The following is an 18,099-nucleotide window of genomic DNA, read 5'->3' on the forward strand; positions in this document are numbered from 1 at the left end:
TTTAACTAGAAATGAGAAAAAAATAGTTAAAAGTTTAGTCAATCTGTTTTCTTGTTTTTTTTGGTAACTTTTGCAGCGTAGGCCTATACTGTAATGATCTAAAAACATGTAAAAAATTCTTCAATCGTAAAAGTCTACTTGCAGGCGAAGCGTGTCCTCTTTTTAGGCGATGAAAATATGGTAGGCCTATTATTCATACATTAACAATTTAAATTTTCTTAAATTCATTTTTAATGAATAAGACGCTGACAAAACTGCCTTTTCCTTGGCGAAAGCTTTTTCAAAATACAATATACTGTAGGCTACAATCCACTGAAAATGTTTTTTTTATTATCTAGGAAAATAAAGATAAATATCTGTAGGCCTAATTCACACTTGAATTGTGATGCTTTTTTTCTTTTGCAGCTTCACTTGTTTATTTTACAAGTTATACCTTGTTATATTTACCTTTGCACAGACAAAAGTGTGGCTGCAATAAATATGTACAACAATCGAAGAACTCTGAACGAATACTATGGTCAGCTGCAAAACTCTCTAATATCACCAATGCCGTTGTCAAATCATGTCACAGCGCAACGAAGCACTAGTTCAGGAGGCTATACCGACCCATGTGGGTCATCAAATCCCATCTATACATCAGGTACATTCTCAAATAGGCTACATTTATAACTCAATCTATGATATTTCTGAGATAACAATCCGCTGAAAGATGTTTGAGAGTTAATCCTTATGATTGCGGAATTATCCGGGCAAAAGATTTTGTTATCTCCTACAATGATATTCGAAACACCTGGATAGCTAGTTGCTATATCTAACCATTAAGTGGACTATGTTTCTGGTAGACGTTTCCAGTATCTTTTTTAAACATGGAGCACGCCTTTTAGCAAAACCAAAACAAAATTTAGTGTCGTCATGGCAAAGCGTCATCAAAATGCATATAAATCCATATGACTATAGTGTTACATTAATTACTGCTTTGCAACGCCTTTTAGCAAAACCAAAACAAAATTTAGTGTCGTCATAGCAAATCGTCATCAAAATGCATATAAATCCATATGACTATAGTGTTACATTAATTACTGCTTTGCAATAGATTTCTTCATTCAAATTTGTATCGTGTAACTAGTTACTTACAATAATCTCATAACCACAATCTCATCTGCAATACAGTATAGGGCCTAGGCAAAAGAGAAACGAGAAGTTCCTTCACCCAATTTGATTGTAAGGCGTTGTCCACTATTTTGATTGAAATTGCAATTTGAAATTATTTGAAACCATTTTGGTGTCCATTTTCAAACATACCATTCATTGTCTGCCGAGATATAGGCTATCCAGGTGTCTTCGTTGGTCATAAAAGCTGTGGAATTTGAAATGAAAGCAGAAACACCAGATCATTTTACAAGTGGTGTTCTTTTTTGTGCAGGCACTTCAACATCTAAAACAAATCCTAGAAAGATACTAGAAAAATGCATATCCGTTGTGGATGTCAAACAAGATCCAAGTAAGCTTAGTAAGATTCGCGTGTCTTTGGTGAGTGTCGAACTGGTGGATTTAAAATGAAACTAGAAACACTAAATCATCTTTATAAGTGGTGTTCTTTTTTTTTTATCTACTTTAGATACGTTTCAAACCGAACTTGATATTAGACAAGCATTTGCCGAAAAAGTTCGTGGAACCATGTACAATTGCAAACCACAGAGCCGCATGTCCATCAAGTCTGAAGAAGCCACCCTACGAAAGGATCTTCACACTGAGGCTGTAAAAAAAGACCTGAGTACGTTAAATATTTTGATGATTATGTAATCCTCAATAGGCTACTTAATTAGCTAACGTTAGCTTGTATTATTTCACAATCACAAACATATTGACAACATTTAAAAAAAAGGACTGTCATCATGCGATGTATGTGTCTGGGACAGTCGTCGGACGACTCGGCATGCGACAACTCAGCAAGTGCTTCAACTCAGCAAGTACATTTCATCTATTATCCAAGTCAGCAAATGAGATTTTCATCTAGCATCGAACTTGCTTGGTCATCGCTTGCTAAATTGATTTTGCTGACTTGTGACATGCCAAATTTCGGCTTACTCACTGCTCAGTTTTATCACCAGCCAATTTCGGCCACTTGTTGAACGTTGCGTTAGTGATTTTTATTTTTACTGGGCTTTCTTGGTTTTGAAAATCAAACATAATTTGATTGAGAAAATCTCATTCTGACTCTAAACCGCTTGTTAACAGTGTAGACAAACCACTGTATATCTAGACAACCACTTTATCTGGTATACACCTTCACCAGATCTGGTCAGATCCGTACCAGATCTGATCAAGATATGTATCAGATAAACTAGTTGTCTGGGTAGTTACCAAGTTTTGCTACAATAATTACGAACTACTCACAGTTACACGGAGGGGCGACGTAATCAAGCGCACGTGACTCGGTGCAATGCACTAACGCTAAAATAATAACGATTACGCAAAACTAACGTCACTGAATTGTATCACATTTCGAGTTAGCAAAACGTTTAAAAAAATACATATAAATTTTCAGTCAGACTGTAGCAGCAGCAGCCGTATTTCTAATCTGCAAAATGTAACACATCAGGCCAAACGTCCAGGTAGCTACAGGCAGGCTAACAATGTTCTTGCATAAAGTTTGTGGATTGAATGTACAACAAACGAAACACTAGTTAAGCATTTTTTATTTTAAATATTTTCAATTATCACATGACCTTTCTGAAAAAAGCCGGTAATGCAAATTGTCAAAATATTAAAAGTGCGGCTGGTTTATGCTTTTAATATTTTGAGTTAGCCTGAACTAGTTCCAGAAGAATAAATGAAATAATAAAGGTAAAAGCCACCAACTTCTGTTTTGACTTCTCGATGTTAAGAATAATAAAACACACAAAGATCTATAAATTGGGATGTAGCCTATACACTACAGTCAAAATATCTAAGCATGTTTAGCACTGCTTGGTAAAGCGCTAATAGAAAGGCTCATATGGGATTGTACTTATGTAATATTTTGGATAAAATATCTTTTTGACCGAAAGATAATAGATATCAACTGGAAAAATTCTGCTGTTCTGCCAAACCATTATCTGTTGTTTGTTAAACTTGGCGCCATTGTGGGATTTACTTGGAGGCAGATATTTAACTGGACTAAACCCTTTTTGTGTGTATCTTTAAGTGTCTCTCTTGACACACTCGCGTGTCTTTGGTGAGTGTCGAACTGGTGGATTTACATTAAACTAGAAACACTAGATCATCTTTATAAGCGGTGTTTTTTTTTTTATCTACTATAGACACATTTCAAGCCGAACTTGATATTCGACAAGCATTTGCCGAAAAAGTTCGTGGAACCATGTACAATTGCAAACCACAGAGCCGCATGTCCATCAAGTCGGAAGAAGCCACCCTACGAAAGCATCTTCACACTGACGCTGTAAAAAAAGACCTGAGTACGTTAAATATTTTGATGATTATGTAATCCTCAATAGGCTACTTAATTAGCTAACGTTAGCTTGTATTATTTTCACAATCACAAACATAGTGACAACATTTAAAAAAAAGGACTGTCATCATGCGATGTATGTGTCTGGGATAGTCGTCGGACAACTCGGCATGCCACAACTCAGCAAGTGCTTCAACTCAGCAAGTAGGCTACATTTCATCTATTATTATCCAAGTCAGCAAATGAGATTTTCATCTAGCATCGAACTTGCTTGGTCATCGCTTGCTAAATTGATTTTGCTGACTTGTTTCAGTGCAGTGCTGGATTAATGCTACTGCAGACGTAGAGGTGGTTTTTAGCACGGGGCCCCCCGATCTAAAAGTGCCCCGGGGCCCCCATCGGCTAAATCCGGCCCTGCGTCGGAAGGCGTACACCGATGCATAGCGCTCAAGTCCGCTTTCCCGCAATGCAGGATAAAGACAAACAAACAAACAAACAACCACAAGTGATAAACCACTGTATATCCAGACAACCACTTTCTTTGGTATACACCTTCACCAGATCTGGTCAGATCCGTACCAGATCTGATCAAGATATGTATCAGATAAACTGGTTGTCTGGGTAGTTACCAAGTTTTGCTACAGCAATTACGAACTACTCACAGTTACACGGAGGGGCGACGTAATCAAGCGCACGTGACTCGGTGCAATGCACTAACGCTAAAATAATAACTATTACGCAAAACTAACGTCACTGAATTGTATCACATTACTCAGTTGCGCCTCTATACGGCTGCATTGACACTGTCTGCTTTATAAAGTGCTGAGGAGCAACGCATTCTGCGTTGGATACAGCGCTATTTAAAAACTAACATTATTATTACGGGTTAGCAAAACGTTTAAAGAAATACATATAAAATTTCAGTCAGACAGTAGCAGCAGCAGCCGTATTTCTAATCTGCTAAATGTAACACATCAGGCCATACGTCCAGGTAGCTACAGGCAGGCTAACAATGTTTTTGCATAAAGTTTGTGGATTGAATGTACAGAAAACGAAACACTAGTAAAGCTATTTTTATTTTAAATATTTTCAATTATCACATGACCTTTATGAAAAAAGCCAGTATTGCAAATTATCAAAATATTAAAAGTGCGGCTGGTTTATGCTTTTAATATTTTGTGCTAGCCTGAACTAGTTCCAGAAGGATCAATGAAATAATAAAGGAAAAACTAAAGCCCACCAACTTCTGTTCTGATTTCTCGATATAAAGAATAATAAAGCATATGAAAATCTACGCATTGGGATGCAGCCTATACACTACAGTCAAAATATCTAGGCATGTTTAGCACTGCTTGGTAAAGCGCTAATAGAAAGGCTCATATGGGATTGTACTTATGTAATATTTTGGATAAAATATCTTTGTGACCGAAAGATAATAGATATCAACTTGAAAAAATCTGCTGTTCTGCCAAACCATTATCTGTTGTTTGTTAAACTTGGCGCCATTGTGGGATTTACTTGGAGGCAGATATTTAACTGGACTAAAGCCTTTTTGTGTCCATCTGTAAGTGCCTCTCTCGACACACTCGCGTGTCTTTGGTGAGTGTCGAACTGGTGGATTTAAATAAAACTAGAAACACTGGATCATCTGTTTAACGGTGTTCTTTTTTATCTACTTTAGACACATTTCAAGCCGAACCTGATTTTAAACAAGTATTTTCCGAAAAAATTGGAGAAACCATGTACTATTACACACCACAGACCCGCATGTACATCAAGTCGGAAGAAGCCACCCTGCGAAAGGATCTGCACACTGAGGCTGTAAAAAAAGACCTGAGTACGTTAAATACTTTGATGATTATGTAATCCTCAATAAGCTACTTAATTAGCTAACGTTAGCTTCTACTAATTTCACAATCACAAACATAGTGACAACATTTAAAAAAAAGGACTGTCATCATGCAATGTATGTGTCTAGGATAGTCGTCGGACAACTCGGCATGCGACAACTCAGCAAGTGCTTTAACTCAGCAAGTACATTTCATCTATTATTATCCAAGTCAGCAAATGAGATTTTCATCTAGCATCGAACTTGCTTGGTCATCGCTTGCTAAACTGATTTTGCTGACTTGTGACATGCCAAATTTCGGCTTGCTCAGTTTTATCACTAGCCAATTTCAGCCACTTGTTGAATGTTGCGTTAGTGTCATGGCGCTATGGTTTGTGCAGTAGACTGAGTAGAAATGCCTTTAAAGACTAACCTGGATATTCTTTATAAAAATCATTGCATTCACTCAGGTATACCGAAGAAAGTTCGCAACTATCATAGCGTGTTTCCACTTGAGTCCACATTTGACTTGCCTCTTCAAGAGCCAACTTTATTTCAATTTGTGACCTCCTGCTACAAAGCTATCAACTACAAGGATGGAATTTCTCGCTGTCTTCGTAGGATACATGGTATGTATATACAGCAAGTATATTTATGTTGGTATATACACAACAAACACACATATGCTATAACTTGTGAGGATTTTCGTTAGGTTGCAGCAATGTAAAGTTCAAACATTTTTAAGGTGTTTGAAAAATTCATTATTCATTCGATCTTTAATTAAAAATAGGAACTATGGGTTCTTGTATTTTCGCCCATAGAACAAACAAATAGTGCAATCAATTTGAGAATCATTATAAACTTTCATTTCAAGTGTAAATTCTGGCGACATCGCGAGAAAAAATAACTTGTATAAAACACAAAATGTTTTTTTATGTTTTATATAGTAAATACTTTTTCCTTGGAGTGATTTCAATAAACAACCGTTGATTCAACGTAAACTGATCTCTATTGTGTTTAGGACTTCACCGAGTTGACGCAAAGTGTATGACTCTGGTTGAGAAGTGGAAGAAACTGCAACACCCAAATATTGTCCAACTGCGAGAATTTTTTACCTCAAACGCATTCTTAGAGAACTGTATGTCACCAATAGTAGTTAATACTAAAATATCGTGTATCGTACTCTCACTGTTGCATTTATTAACCTGGTTACAACTTCGCTAAACTTCAAAAGTGGGTAAAACTTGATCAATTGAGACGTATAAGCGTGTCACATGCGATTATTTCACTTTTGCTTTCTTCATAAAGTTTGTTTGCGTATATTTCTCTTTATATAAATTAATACTAATAGTAGCGAGTGCAGGCATTTCTTTGTTTTTGATGCGCAAAGAAAACAAAGTAAAAAATTGATGAGCCACATTTCAATACATTTAATATTTGTCCAGCTTTCATATTCGCACACGATTACATTTCTGGAGCCGAAACACTGATGGAGAAGCATTTCCCAAACGAAAACAAAAGTCTTGCATCAAACTGGAATGGAGAATCCGTGAAGCAAAATGCTGGTTAGTGTCGATATCCTTTCCGAATATTAAATCGACGACATGAATAAGAAATAATAAATAAATCCCCAAATATTGTATCACTTAGATCAAGTCGGCCCGTCCAACTTTAACATTATCACATTGTTTATTATTTAACAAATTGATCATGATTGATCATCTGTGACCTCCCTTATAAACACCTCTATTTTGTTTTATCTTTGTTCTGTTAATAATTCCGGGATACTTTTGTTACTGTAGTTTGCTTGATGTTGTCAAAATGTTTCAGTTTCTATCGTATTCTAGTTTTCTTTGCACCATCCCACTAAAAAAATTTCCAATAAGTTGCTTCTTGCAATGTGTCCGAAGTATCGCAGTAAGGTAACGTCGTTGGGTAACGATTTTGTTGGCGTTTCTTTCCTTCCAGGTAATAGGAAATAGCTTTCTTTGCCACAACAATTCAAAAGTCTATTTAAATGTTTTAATGTAATTTATAAGCAGATAAAACAAGAAATTTTTGAGGGAGAGCAGCAAAATTTCAACAAAAAAGAACAGATAATGTAAATGTTGAGGTCCGAAGAAGCAAATAGTTTGCTAAGGAGTCATGTGTTCATTTCAAGAATACTAATAACACTACTAATCCATGTGTCAACTTCAGCGACTATTAATGTATCGCTTTATCTTTCAATTCGTTAAAATTTTACTCTTGATAATTGATCTAACATCTTTCACATATTATCCAGACTTACTTCATGAAAACCTGATATGGACATATGTGATACAGCTCAGCTCTGCACTAGAATGCATCCATTCCGCTGGTCTTGCTTGTCGAGTGCTGGACCTAACAAAGATCTTAGTAACGGACGAGTCAAGGTATGTGAATCAAATTAATCTTTGCTCTTTGAAACCAACAACATGCATTTATTATTAAGATGTTCCTCTCAGAATACAAGTATCAACAGACAAGTTTTTCTTCAAACATATTGAATCAATATTTCCAGGCACAAGAAATACATAAGAACTATACAACAAAAGTAAAGAAAAAAAATAATGCAAATGGTTTGCTTGAAAATAGGTTTCTTTTATCATTTTATATATTACTGAAAAAGTGCTTTTTCGTACAGACAAACAACATCAAGGTTGTTTGCCTCTTTTCATGTCACATTTCTTTCAGGTTACGAATCAATGGAGTCGGTGTGTTTGAGGTTTTGGACAATGACTGTTCCAATCCCAGACTACCAGCATGTATTCTGAAATACCAGCAAGAAGACATGATTTCACTTGGAAAGGTGAATTTATGACTTTTTTTTTTCATTGGAAATTTTAATCAACTGATAAACTCTTTTCATTCTGCCTACAGTTTATGTGATGACGTTCAATCTCGTGACAATTTGTTTACTAGAAAGTTAATTAAAAAGAATTTTACAGCTGAAGAATTTTGACATAACTAATCTGAAACCTTATTGACATAACTGTGGCGCTCAGCGTGTCTCGACGTAGATTCTTTTTGTCACGAGGAAAACTGAAGTTTGTTTCTGGTTCCAGTGTAACCCAATTAATGTGCTACAAGATTACAAGTCAGTGTTGAGCCATACCAATTAGTGTTGAGCCATTCAAGCCATACTTAAATGCAAATATTTTAAGTTTGCAAAATAAAATTGAACATAAGAATGGTACACTGAATTAACAGTTATATTGTTTTATACATTGTCAGATTGTGCTAGCTCTGGCCTGTAATTCTGTTGCGCCGTTTGAACAAGAAAATATGCAAAAGGCAATAACTTTTGTCGGCATGAATTATTCTTCAGATCTGTATAAGCTCATCAAGTAAGTGGTGGATTTTATTTGCTTGCATTAGTGAGTAATACTGTAACCGTTTTGCGCCACGTAGCCAGGGGCGTTGACAGGGGGGTCTAGGTGGTACTTTTGGACCCGGGCCCGGAATATTTAGGGGGCCCGGATTTAAAAGATTCTCCGCGACTTCAAACATTATCAAGATCTTAATATAATCAGATCTAAAGGAATTGCCATCAGAGGTTAAAACAGTCACTTCGCCGTCAGATGGTAAAGTACCGGGCCCCCTTCGGGGTATAGTGATTTCCCTAACCACGATTTTTTTTTAAAAAACACAAAATATTTTTCTTCACCCACTCTTTAATTCTGAATATATATATTTTTTTGGTGGTAATCACTTCTAGATAATTGCATCTACGTCATAGCCGTAGGAGATGGGGGCAGTCGCTACCCCGCTGAAAAAAAAATGTTGGAAATTTGGGCAAAAATGTCCAGTTATTTTGGAAAATCAATCTTACCATGTGCAATGTTTCGACGCCTCACCAGTTTAGAAACTTTACATATGATAATTGTTGTAATTTATGAGATACATTAATATTTTCCAATGAATGTAAATGTATTATCACCGACTTTGAGAACTGTTGCATGTGGTATTGCAATCTGGGTAGAATGATAAGTTTCGATTGGACTACTGCAAAATCGAACTGTAAAAAAGCACAGTTGGGAAACAGAGGTAAGCTTATTACTGATATTCACTGTAGGCTGCATTTCTTCATGGGTAAGATTTAAAAGCCTACTGGGTACTGGAAACTTTATGAGGTTTTTTGTGATTTCTCAACATCCTACTAATGTAGTTGATTATAAAAATCATTTGGGCAAAAATGTCTAGTTATTTGGACAAATCAATTCTTACCATACGTTTTCAACATTCTCCCAGATTAGTAACTTTATAGTGTTGCATTTTGTATAAAAAACATTTTGCTTTGAATGTAATTAACAGAGTATCAACAATTTTGAAAACTTTTATATTTGGTATTAAAATTTGGGCAGAATGTTAAGTTTTGATTCAGTATTTGAAGAAAACAATGCTTCGACAAGCTGAGATAAGCTTATTACAGATGTTCATTAGAATATCACACTAGCCTACATTTCTTCATTGGTAGAATTTTAAAACCCTGCTGGGTTGTGGTGAGCCTATGAAATTTTTGTTTTTTCTCTATATCCCACTAACGTAGTTGTTTGTAAAAATATTTGGGCAAAAATATCCAAATATTGGATAAGTTAATTTTACCATGAGTTATGCTATGCTCGCAAAACTTGACTTAAATACTACAAAAATAGCTTATCATTTTTAGATATGGTCAAACAAAATAAGCATTTGTTATAAACTTTAATAATCAACGGTTGTGAGGCCACATATACACCACTTTTGTGAGCGTTGATCCCGGCCACTAACTATAGTTATGTACAAAGTGAAAAAGTATATTAAATGGAAACAACTTGTGAATTTTCCTGGATTTAATTTCATGTTTTTGTGAGCTATGGTTTAACTGTTTTCTATGTTGAATTTTTTTATATAAACTGCTGTTTGTCTTTGCCAGTCCCAGGGTTGATATGCTCAGCTATTTACTATCTATGACACAGTATTAGAGCAACAACAATCAAACATAAAGACACATGTTATGTTGTTTTGTCATCCAATTCATGCAGTTAATATATCAGGCAATGCAAACAGTGCTATTTTTGTGTCATGGTAATGTGGTCTGTATTTTGTGGCAACGATTGAGTTTGAAGTTATTATCTGGGAGTCATTTTTCTTCAGTGCTTGTGATTTTAGTAGACCTAGCTGCTTTATTGTGAAGCCTTTATTCGTCCGCCCGATAGCTCAGTGGTTACGCGCCGGGCTCAAGATCACACGGCGCTGGTTCGACTCTCGTGGTGTGCGTTTGAGCAACGCATTTCAGGACTGCTCTCCATTCAGCGGCACCTAGTGAATGGAATAATTTCTCGGCAACAAGACTTCAACAATCGGAAAACTTCACTCTGTCAATCTCGGTAACCGGCCCTGCGTCAAGAGCCTCTACAAGTATGCGAACAAGTACCAGGAATAACCTATCAAGGCTTTGTCAGTCCGAGGATAAAGATTCAAAACCAAACCAAACCAAACCAAACCAAGTAAGATTATATTTGTAATGATCTTCTGAAAAAACATTGACTATGATTTTATTGTAATATAATATCAATATTTTTGGTATCAAAAGTAGTTTTTTTCAAAGGTGGAAGTTTGATGCACATAACATGGTAAACTGTCAAATTCTTTTCAGGCTGTAGGATTTGAAGCGGCATGGATTAAGTAATGTTACTGGTGTGATAAGTAAACGGATTGTCATTTTAGTTTTTTTCAATGTAAATTTACAAATATTGAATCTTTGGACTATCTTTGAATTGAAAAGATTGAGCTACTTTTGGTCGGGCCTTTTATTGAAGTTGGGCTGAAGATTTTCATATAATCTGGTGACATGGATATTGAATATTCAGCAATTATTGTTATCCAGTTATTGGTGAAGTCTCAGTTCAAATTTTTTTGAATCCAGTTAGGCTTAATAAACTGTATATTATTTGTGATACACAAGAATGTTTTAATTTGATGGTTTATTTATTTGGGACACAGACAGGTCTATGAACGTAGATTAAAGTAAGTTCAGCCTTGTTTTGCTGTTGTGTGTGTGTGTTTTTTTGGCTGTGGCTATATTTACACTATATAATGTAAGAATAGCTTCAATAGTGTTGCCAGATAAGGAATTCTGCCCTAAATTGAGTAAAGTTTAAAGCTGTTGGAAACAAAAACTTGTAGTTGGAAATTTTTTTAGTCCTGGGCAAAGATCAAAACCCTAAACTTATTCCTAACTCTAGCCCTTACCTTAACTTTAATTCTAACTCTGCCAATACCTCATTGTGTAAAAATAGCCACTTCTTTTTTTTGCTTGTGTTTCGTACATGGCCAAGTTGATGACTTTCAGAGATTGTGAGTAATTTTGTATTTTTGAAAATATATACGCAAAGACAAAATTTGTGCAAATTTTTTAAAAATTTGGGCAAATTATGTTCACCCCCCCAAAATATTTTACTCTCCTACGGCTACTCTACTATACAAAGAATTAATTTCAGCCAAAAAATCCAACAATTTTAAACATACCGACAAAGATCGTGATTGAGAGCAAGGATTTTGTGGTTTACGGAGAAATCCCTAAATGCGGAATTGCACAGTTGGGGAAATTCGTGGATACAACAAGTCTTTGAGAATGTATAAATGATATTCCTCTTAATTTTCTACTTTGAACGGCATATGTCATTCTCATTTTAACAGCACATCAATAAAAGTTTGTACACATCCTTTATATTCATAACATTGTCGATGAAGGGGGCCCGAAAATAAATGGGTACCGGGCCCGAGAAATCCTGTCAACGGCCCTGCACGTAGCCGACTATTTTATCAGAAAGTGATAGTGATCTGATGTGTGAAATACATAAAAAAATCTCATTTTGAATATTTGGCCACTTTTCACTGTAGACCTATTCAATTTCTTTGTCATTGTTTGGCTGAAAATATTAGATGTGACAACCTTTTGAACTTATGCCAGCATTTCCTTTGCTACAAGATTGGAAGCATGCCTCATATATCTTGTGCACTCTTGTGACTTGGAGACATTAGATTTATAAATAGCCTATCATATTTTGGGTTTCAACTTTTTAAGTCGTTGAATCTGACAAACCACTGTCTTCTGCTCGCAGATACCTCACGATACCTCAACAGAAGATGCTTAAAGTGGACATATTGATATATTTCATCGGGAGCAGGTTCTATACTCATCCAAGTATTTCGACGATCAGAGATGGTGTGAAAGATGATCAATGCACGGAAGTGGGTGTTTGATTAGTTTATATAAATGTGTAGGCTACAATATGAACCGATGCATAAATTAATGTACAAATCATCTTAACTCAGTGTCGCAGCTAGAAAGAAAATTTTAAAAGGGAAAAAGCAACTGTTGGCGAGGCAAAAATCGTGCAGCATGAATTATAATGGCAGTGAAATATATTTTTGAGGTGGTAAGTTAAAATTGGAGGGATTACTCTCCAAGCCCCCTGTGGTTACGACCCTGCGTCAGTTAGGCTACATACAAAGGAGCCCATGGAGTCCCAAACGTTTCATAATTAGTTTCGTGTATTTGCAATTGACATCTTGGTTTTCATCAACGAGAAAAACTGAAAGGAGAAATATATTTTTAATTATAATTATTTGCTGATACGACGTTAAGATCTAATGAAATAGCTATTTGTGCAATATGTGAAAATGTATGCAATCTGCACCGATAATATGATATTATATATGTTGTAATTTTAGAAAGCGGAGAATGGACGGTTATTTAGAATATTAAGCAAGCTTGAAATGCTCACCGAACGGTCGGAGTGTAACACAGAGATGGACTCATTCGATACAGGAGACATGTTCCTGATGAAACTCTTTCTAGATCACTTGCTCTATGGAGTCACAGATGCTGAAGAGCCCCCGATTGATTCGTCTCATATCATACAGTGTCTGAAGAAGGTAAGCTTATAGCATTTGGAACTGTTGCTTGACTTCGAAAATTTAAGATAATAATTTGTAAATTATATAGAAACTATGCAAGCTTTTATAGAAACGCAGAAGATTGAGTTTTGCTTTTACCTGCATGATGTTGTTTGCTTTACAAATGTAGATACAGACAAACTGTTTTAGTCTGATACTACAGGTTCGCCGTGATAGTAGCGGTTTGCACCAGCTTTTGAAACACAGTTCCTATGTGCAATGACGAATGGAAACCTATTTCAGCACTTTTTGGCAGCATTAAAATAATTCAATCTATCTCAATAACTTAGTGAATAAAAACTAGGCTGTGTAATCAAAGCTATCATATCATGAGGCAATGATGATTAAATTCTAGGGGCCTGTTCTTGAAATGCGCGCAAAAGGTGGTTGTTCAAATTTTCAGTGAATGGAGTAAATCAGCCAGGCCCGGATTTAGGGGGGGGGGCAGAGGGTGCAAGTGCCCCGGGCCCCGCTTTTGAAGGGGGCCCCCCGACGTGAAAAAAATGTGATTTTGTGTGATTTTTTTCTTTTAGCCCTTGAAGTTTCTACAAAATGCTCTGCAGTGCAGGATTAATGCTACTGTAGACGTAGAAGTAGTTTTTCACACGGGGGGCCCCCCGATGTAAAAGTGCTCCGGGCCCCCCATCAGCTAAATCCGGCCCTGAAATCAGCCAGAATTATTATTATGAACAAATGGATGTTTAAGTTTTTATACAAACCTGCTAACATTAAATTTCCAAAGAAGCTCCTCTGTTTGATAATAATGATTCTAACAATCAATAGATCAGGTTCAAGGCCGTGGTAGTATTTTTCTCAATTGTGGATTGATACAACGTTATTGTTTAGCTTGACGGGGGCATGCCGGAAAAGATTCGCCTTATGTCACGTGATGAACAGAATGTCTTTGTGGTGTCGTATGCGGAGCTCAAGGAAACCTTCACAAAGTCCTTCAATAAATTTATGTCCTACCAGGAGTACAAGGATTGTGATGTTTATCCAACGACGAACTGTACTTTGCGTGCAATTTGAACTAGAAACCGTATGCAGCATACTCTTCCAACGAGTATGGATTTATTTTTACTTATTTTTGTGTTGCTCATTGTTGCAATCTGCGAAAACGCTGCTAATGCTTGTGTTACCGGTAGGCCTACCACGAATATTTTTATAGCTTCACGTTTGTGTTGAGGAGTAGTGGACTTCTTAGCTATGAAGCCTATACTTAGTTTACTATTTATCTCTTGATGTGTTTGCTTGCTGATGTAGTGATTGAGCAACTTTTAAATCCAATACTATAATTAACACTGTCTGTGTCACTGATTACAACTTTAAAATGTTGTTTGAAGATGGTAGAGGCTTGATCAACTCGACAAACCTCCAGGTTTTAGCAAAATACGTTTATTACATATCCGGCATGTTGTTTTTCATTTTGCAATATGGCTATAATTTTGTGCATTCGATTATTTCTCTAGACTTTGGGGGTCTACAGCGAATTCTATTTTTAAAACATATCACGTACCGTACACATTGTTTGCCATATTTGAACTGGTTTTCAACAATTAAATAACATATTACTGCAACTACATGGTGTGCGACTATTGTTCATAGCTGACATATTGTGACTGATCTCGTCTTATGGCTTAATGTCGATGGTCTATAGCAGAGCTTACCAAGCTGCGTGCCGCAAGATAGTCGCAAGTGTGCCTTAAGACTAATGACTTGAATTGAATGTTGCAGCGGTTGCAGTCACAGCGCAAAGCTGCAAAATGTCAAATTTGTTTGGAAGATAGCATTTGGTTTCTTGTTACAGTAGGTCACTATCAAGACGGACTATATAGTCCGTCTTTGTCACTATGAATAGCCGACCAGTGGCGTCTGGTGAGTCCTAGAAATGGGGGTGCTGCGGACGGGCAAAGCCCGGCCGTGTGTCCTTCGAAGGCGAATACAACAGCGGGGGGGGAGGGTCTCAGAAAAATTACATTTGATTTGGTGCAGTCTGAGCATATTTTAGCCCTAAATTGTGATAAAAGTTTAAGTAAAACTTGACTTATTTAAGAGTTTTGCAAATGCGTAATATTTTGAAGGGGACGATCAACAAACATATGTGAATAACACGTTCTAAATGATAAAAGAGAAAACGCTTGTTTTTTTTTCATTATTTACTCCACAAAAAATTCTCCCGTGGCCTATGTCACTTTACATTTTGGATGTAGATAGCCTACGTTGCTTATTGCATGATATATTAAATTCAAGCGTTTTTTTCAAAGGATTGAAAGTAGACCTGTCTTATAAAGTATCAGTTTTTTTTAGTGCATCCCATTTTGAGTTCTTCTCTAACTAAGACTACCGTCATACTAATCAGCGAAAATGTAAATTACTAATTGGTTCATTGCGTAACACTAAACAATGCATAATTCCACAACGTAAAGGCGGATTCCGACTGGAGTCGCTATTGCGCCGTTAGCTGCTTTTGATGTTACCACGACGCCAGACTCTCATCGACTTTTCACACAGCCTTTTAAAACAGCACATCGTTTTGCTATTCATTGGCAATTCAAAAAAACTCGGTGCTCTACGACGTCACAATCCAGCGTCTCTTTAGTTGTAACCCTGCGCAAAATATTTCACAGCACGCAGAATTTCCAAACATAATTTACATTTATAGCAGTCCGCAATTCTGTGAACAGAGAACATAAAATACATTTTGGTCGGAAAAAACGCTAAGATAAGTGAGAAACTTTTTGTGATAACTTTCGTGGGTGTGCTGCAGCACCGCAGCACACACTAGCGAGCCGCCCCTGTAACCGACGATTAACTGCGTAAATCACTTGATCATAAGATGTTTTCAAAAAGTAGGTGCCTAAAAAAGTCTAAACCAGTTAGTCGGCACTCGGCAGTATAGCGACAATTGAATGTGCAATGCGAATGCATGCGGACATGAGTTTCCACTCTGCGATCTCTGTACATATTGCAGTAAAAGTAAACGATTTCGCTTGCATACATTGAAATACAGCTCAAGTAGCTTAGCTATCATGTATACGTTGTTCAAGGTAGCAGCTTTGATCAAAACCTTGGTGAAAGGCAATATTTCGACAAGAACAATGACGTAGAAAGGCAATGTGCTGTGATAGATTCCGAAATTTTTTGGTGTGCCGAAGATCAAACACCATGGAAAACGCTGGCCTATTAGATGGTCTACAGACTACAGTGCTACATCTGTCAAGTTGTAAATTCCCTTGAAATACTTCAATTCAGCTTCTTTTAATTTGCACTTTTTAAGTTGTTTCAGTTTCAAAATTGGTATTTTCGATGGTTCAGTTCTTGGCTCAGCTTTAGGTGTTAGTTGGTGTTTGTTGGTTGGCAATTGCAGTTTAGAATGAACTTCACAATGCAAGACCACGTCTTCATCTTTCATTTTTACACAATTCACCAACAAAATGAGCAGATTCTAATGGGAGTAAATGTGATAATTGATCAGAGTTTTTGTGAATAAGTTAAATTCAAAATGATTAAAACTTTCAAAACCTCAATATTCTTAAACTAGACAAAATCCGTTTAAATGATATATGGCAATTGAGAATTTTTCCTCCAAATTTTACCTTGGCAAATTTTCCTGATTTTACGGACTATGGAAGCCGAACGAAATCAGATTGTTGATCATGGTTTGGAAGCTGGCAGCATCTCTAAAATTTTTCCAATAGGACCTCTCTAACTTTTTCTACAAAAACATTTCCACCAGGGGCTCTATCCATATTTAGAATTTGGGGGGGTGATTTTTGTACAGTGGGCTAAAAACGTCATAGTCATTTCAACTTCTGGGGGCTACGCCCCTCAGACCCCCCATTGTAGCATCAGCTTCATTGCTCACCCACGTGCATAGGGTTTCCAATTCGTTTCAAAAAGTATGTTTCGGAGAGCAGTGGTGCCGAAGTTGGGGGAGGGGATATACCCCCCAATATTTTGGCAGCATTCTCTCCCAATAATTCATAAAAAATTATTTGCTATGAAGTTGTAGGCTACTTCGATCTAGTTGTTTGCAAGCATCTTGCATTGCTGTTGTTTTTCTTTAATTGATGTTTAATCACAGTTCTGAGTTGTCTTGGATTTGATGCTAGACAATGCAGGACCTTCATTGAAGGTATTAAGGACGAGTTGGACCATGCCACTGGCCACGGCACTGCAGTAATGAAAAAACTGCACAAACATATTTGGAACTTGTGCTGATTTTGAAGCCTTTTGCACTTATAGAGCAATATAGTATCACGTTGCAAGAAAAGCTTGACATTGACTCTTGTGAAGAGCTGTTTTAAACCTTGAAAATCACTCGAGAGAAATATCGTAATTTGGAGTTTGAGAACAATAACAAAAATGCAGTTTCACTTCCGGAAAAATTTGCTGCTTATTTTATCACGCCTTTGCCAGCACCACGGCAAAGAAAAGTCTCTGAAAGATTGGGTGGAGGCTCGGTGGCAACTACTGCAGACACTCAACTGCATTATAAAATACTTTACAATCAATTCATGGACAGAGTTATCTCTAAACTGACCGAACGGTTTAAAAGTAGCCTGAATTCCGATTCGGCAAAGTATAAAAAGCTTACACGAATTTTCAAGACCGGCTGAGTTCCTGAAATGGTCAAAAATTATCCAGAGCTGAATAGACAATCGATGAGTTATCAAATTTATTCATTCAGCAAGGCAACAGGAGCAAAATCTCTGTACGATGCTAAAAGAGCTTACCAGGCATTGTCCGAGTTGGAAAAATCTTTCTATACTCAACTACTCCAGCTGATTAAGATCTTCTTAGTTTGCCTGTAAGCTCTGCTGCTTGTGAGAGGTCGTTTTCTAATCTTCGTAGA

The 18,099-nt window shown here is 36.7% G+C and overlaps 1 protein-coding gene across 1 annotated transcript; it reads left to right on the forward strand.

Moving 5' to 3' along the window:
* Positions 1–480: 480 nt before the first annotated feature.
* LOC145771039 (PAN2-PAN3 deadenylation complex subunit pan3-like) lies at positions 481–14,273 on the forward strand. The gene is made up of 11 exons (XM_082582782.1): positions 481–640; positions 1,424–1,501; positions 5,750–5,908; positions 6,301–6,417; positions 6,725–6,844; positions 7,564–7,693; positions 7,995–8,109; positions 8,535–8,647; positions 12,407–12,536; positions 13,020–13,223; positions 14,091–14,273. Exons 1-11 carry the CDS (start codon positions 481–483, stop codon positions 14,271–14,273), a joined length of 1,509 nt encoding a protein of 502 aa, XP_082438908.1.
* The last annotated feature ends 3,826 nt before the right edge of the window (positions 14,274–18,099 follow it).

This window comes from Aplidium turbinatum, chromosome 5 (genome assembly GCF_918807975.1).
Source record: "Aplidium turbinatum chromosome 5, kaAplTurb1.1, whole genome shotgun sequence".
Classification (NCBI taxonomy): Eukaryota; Metazoa; Chordata; class Ascidiacea; order Aplousobranchia; family Polyclinidae; genus Aplidium; species Aplidium turbinatum.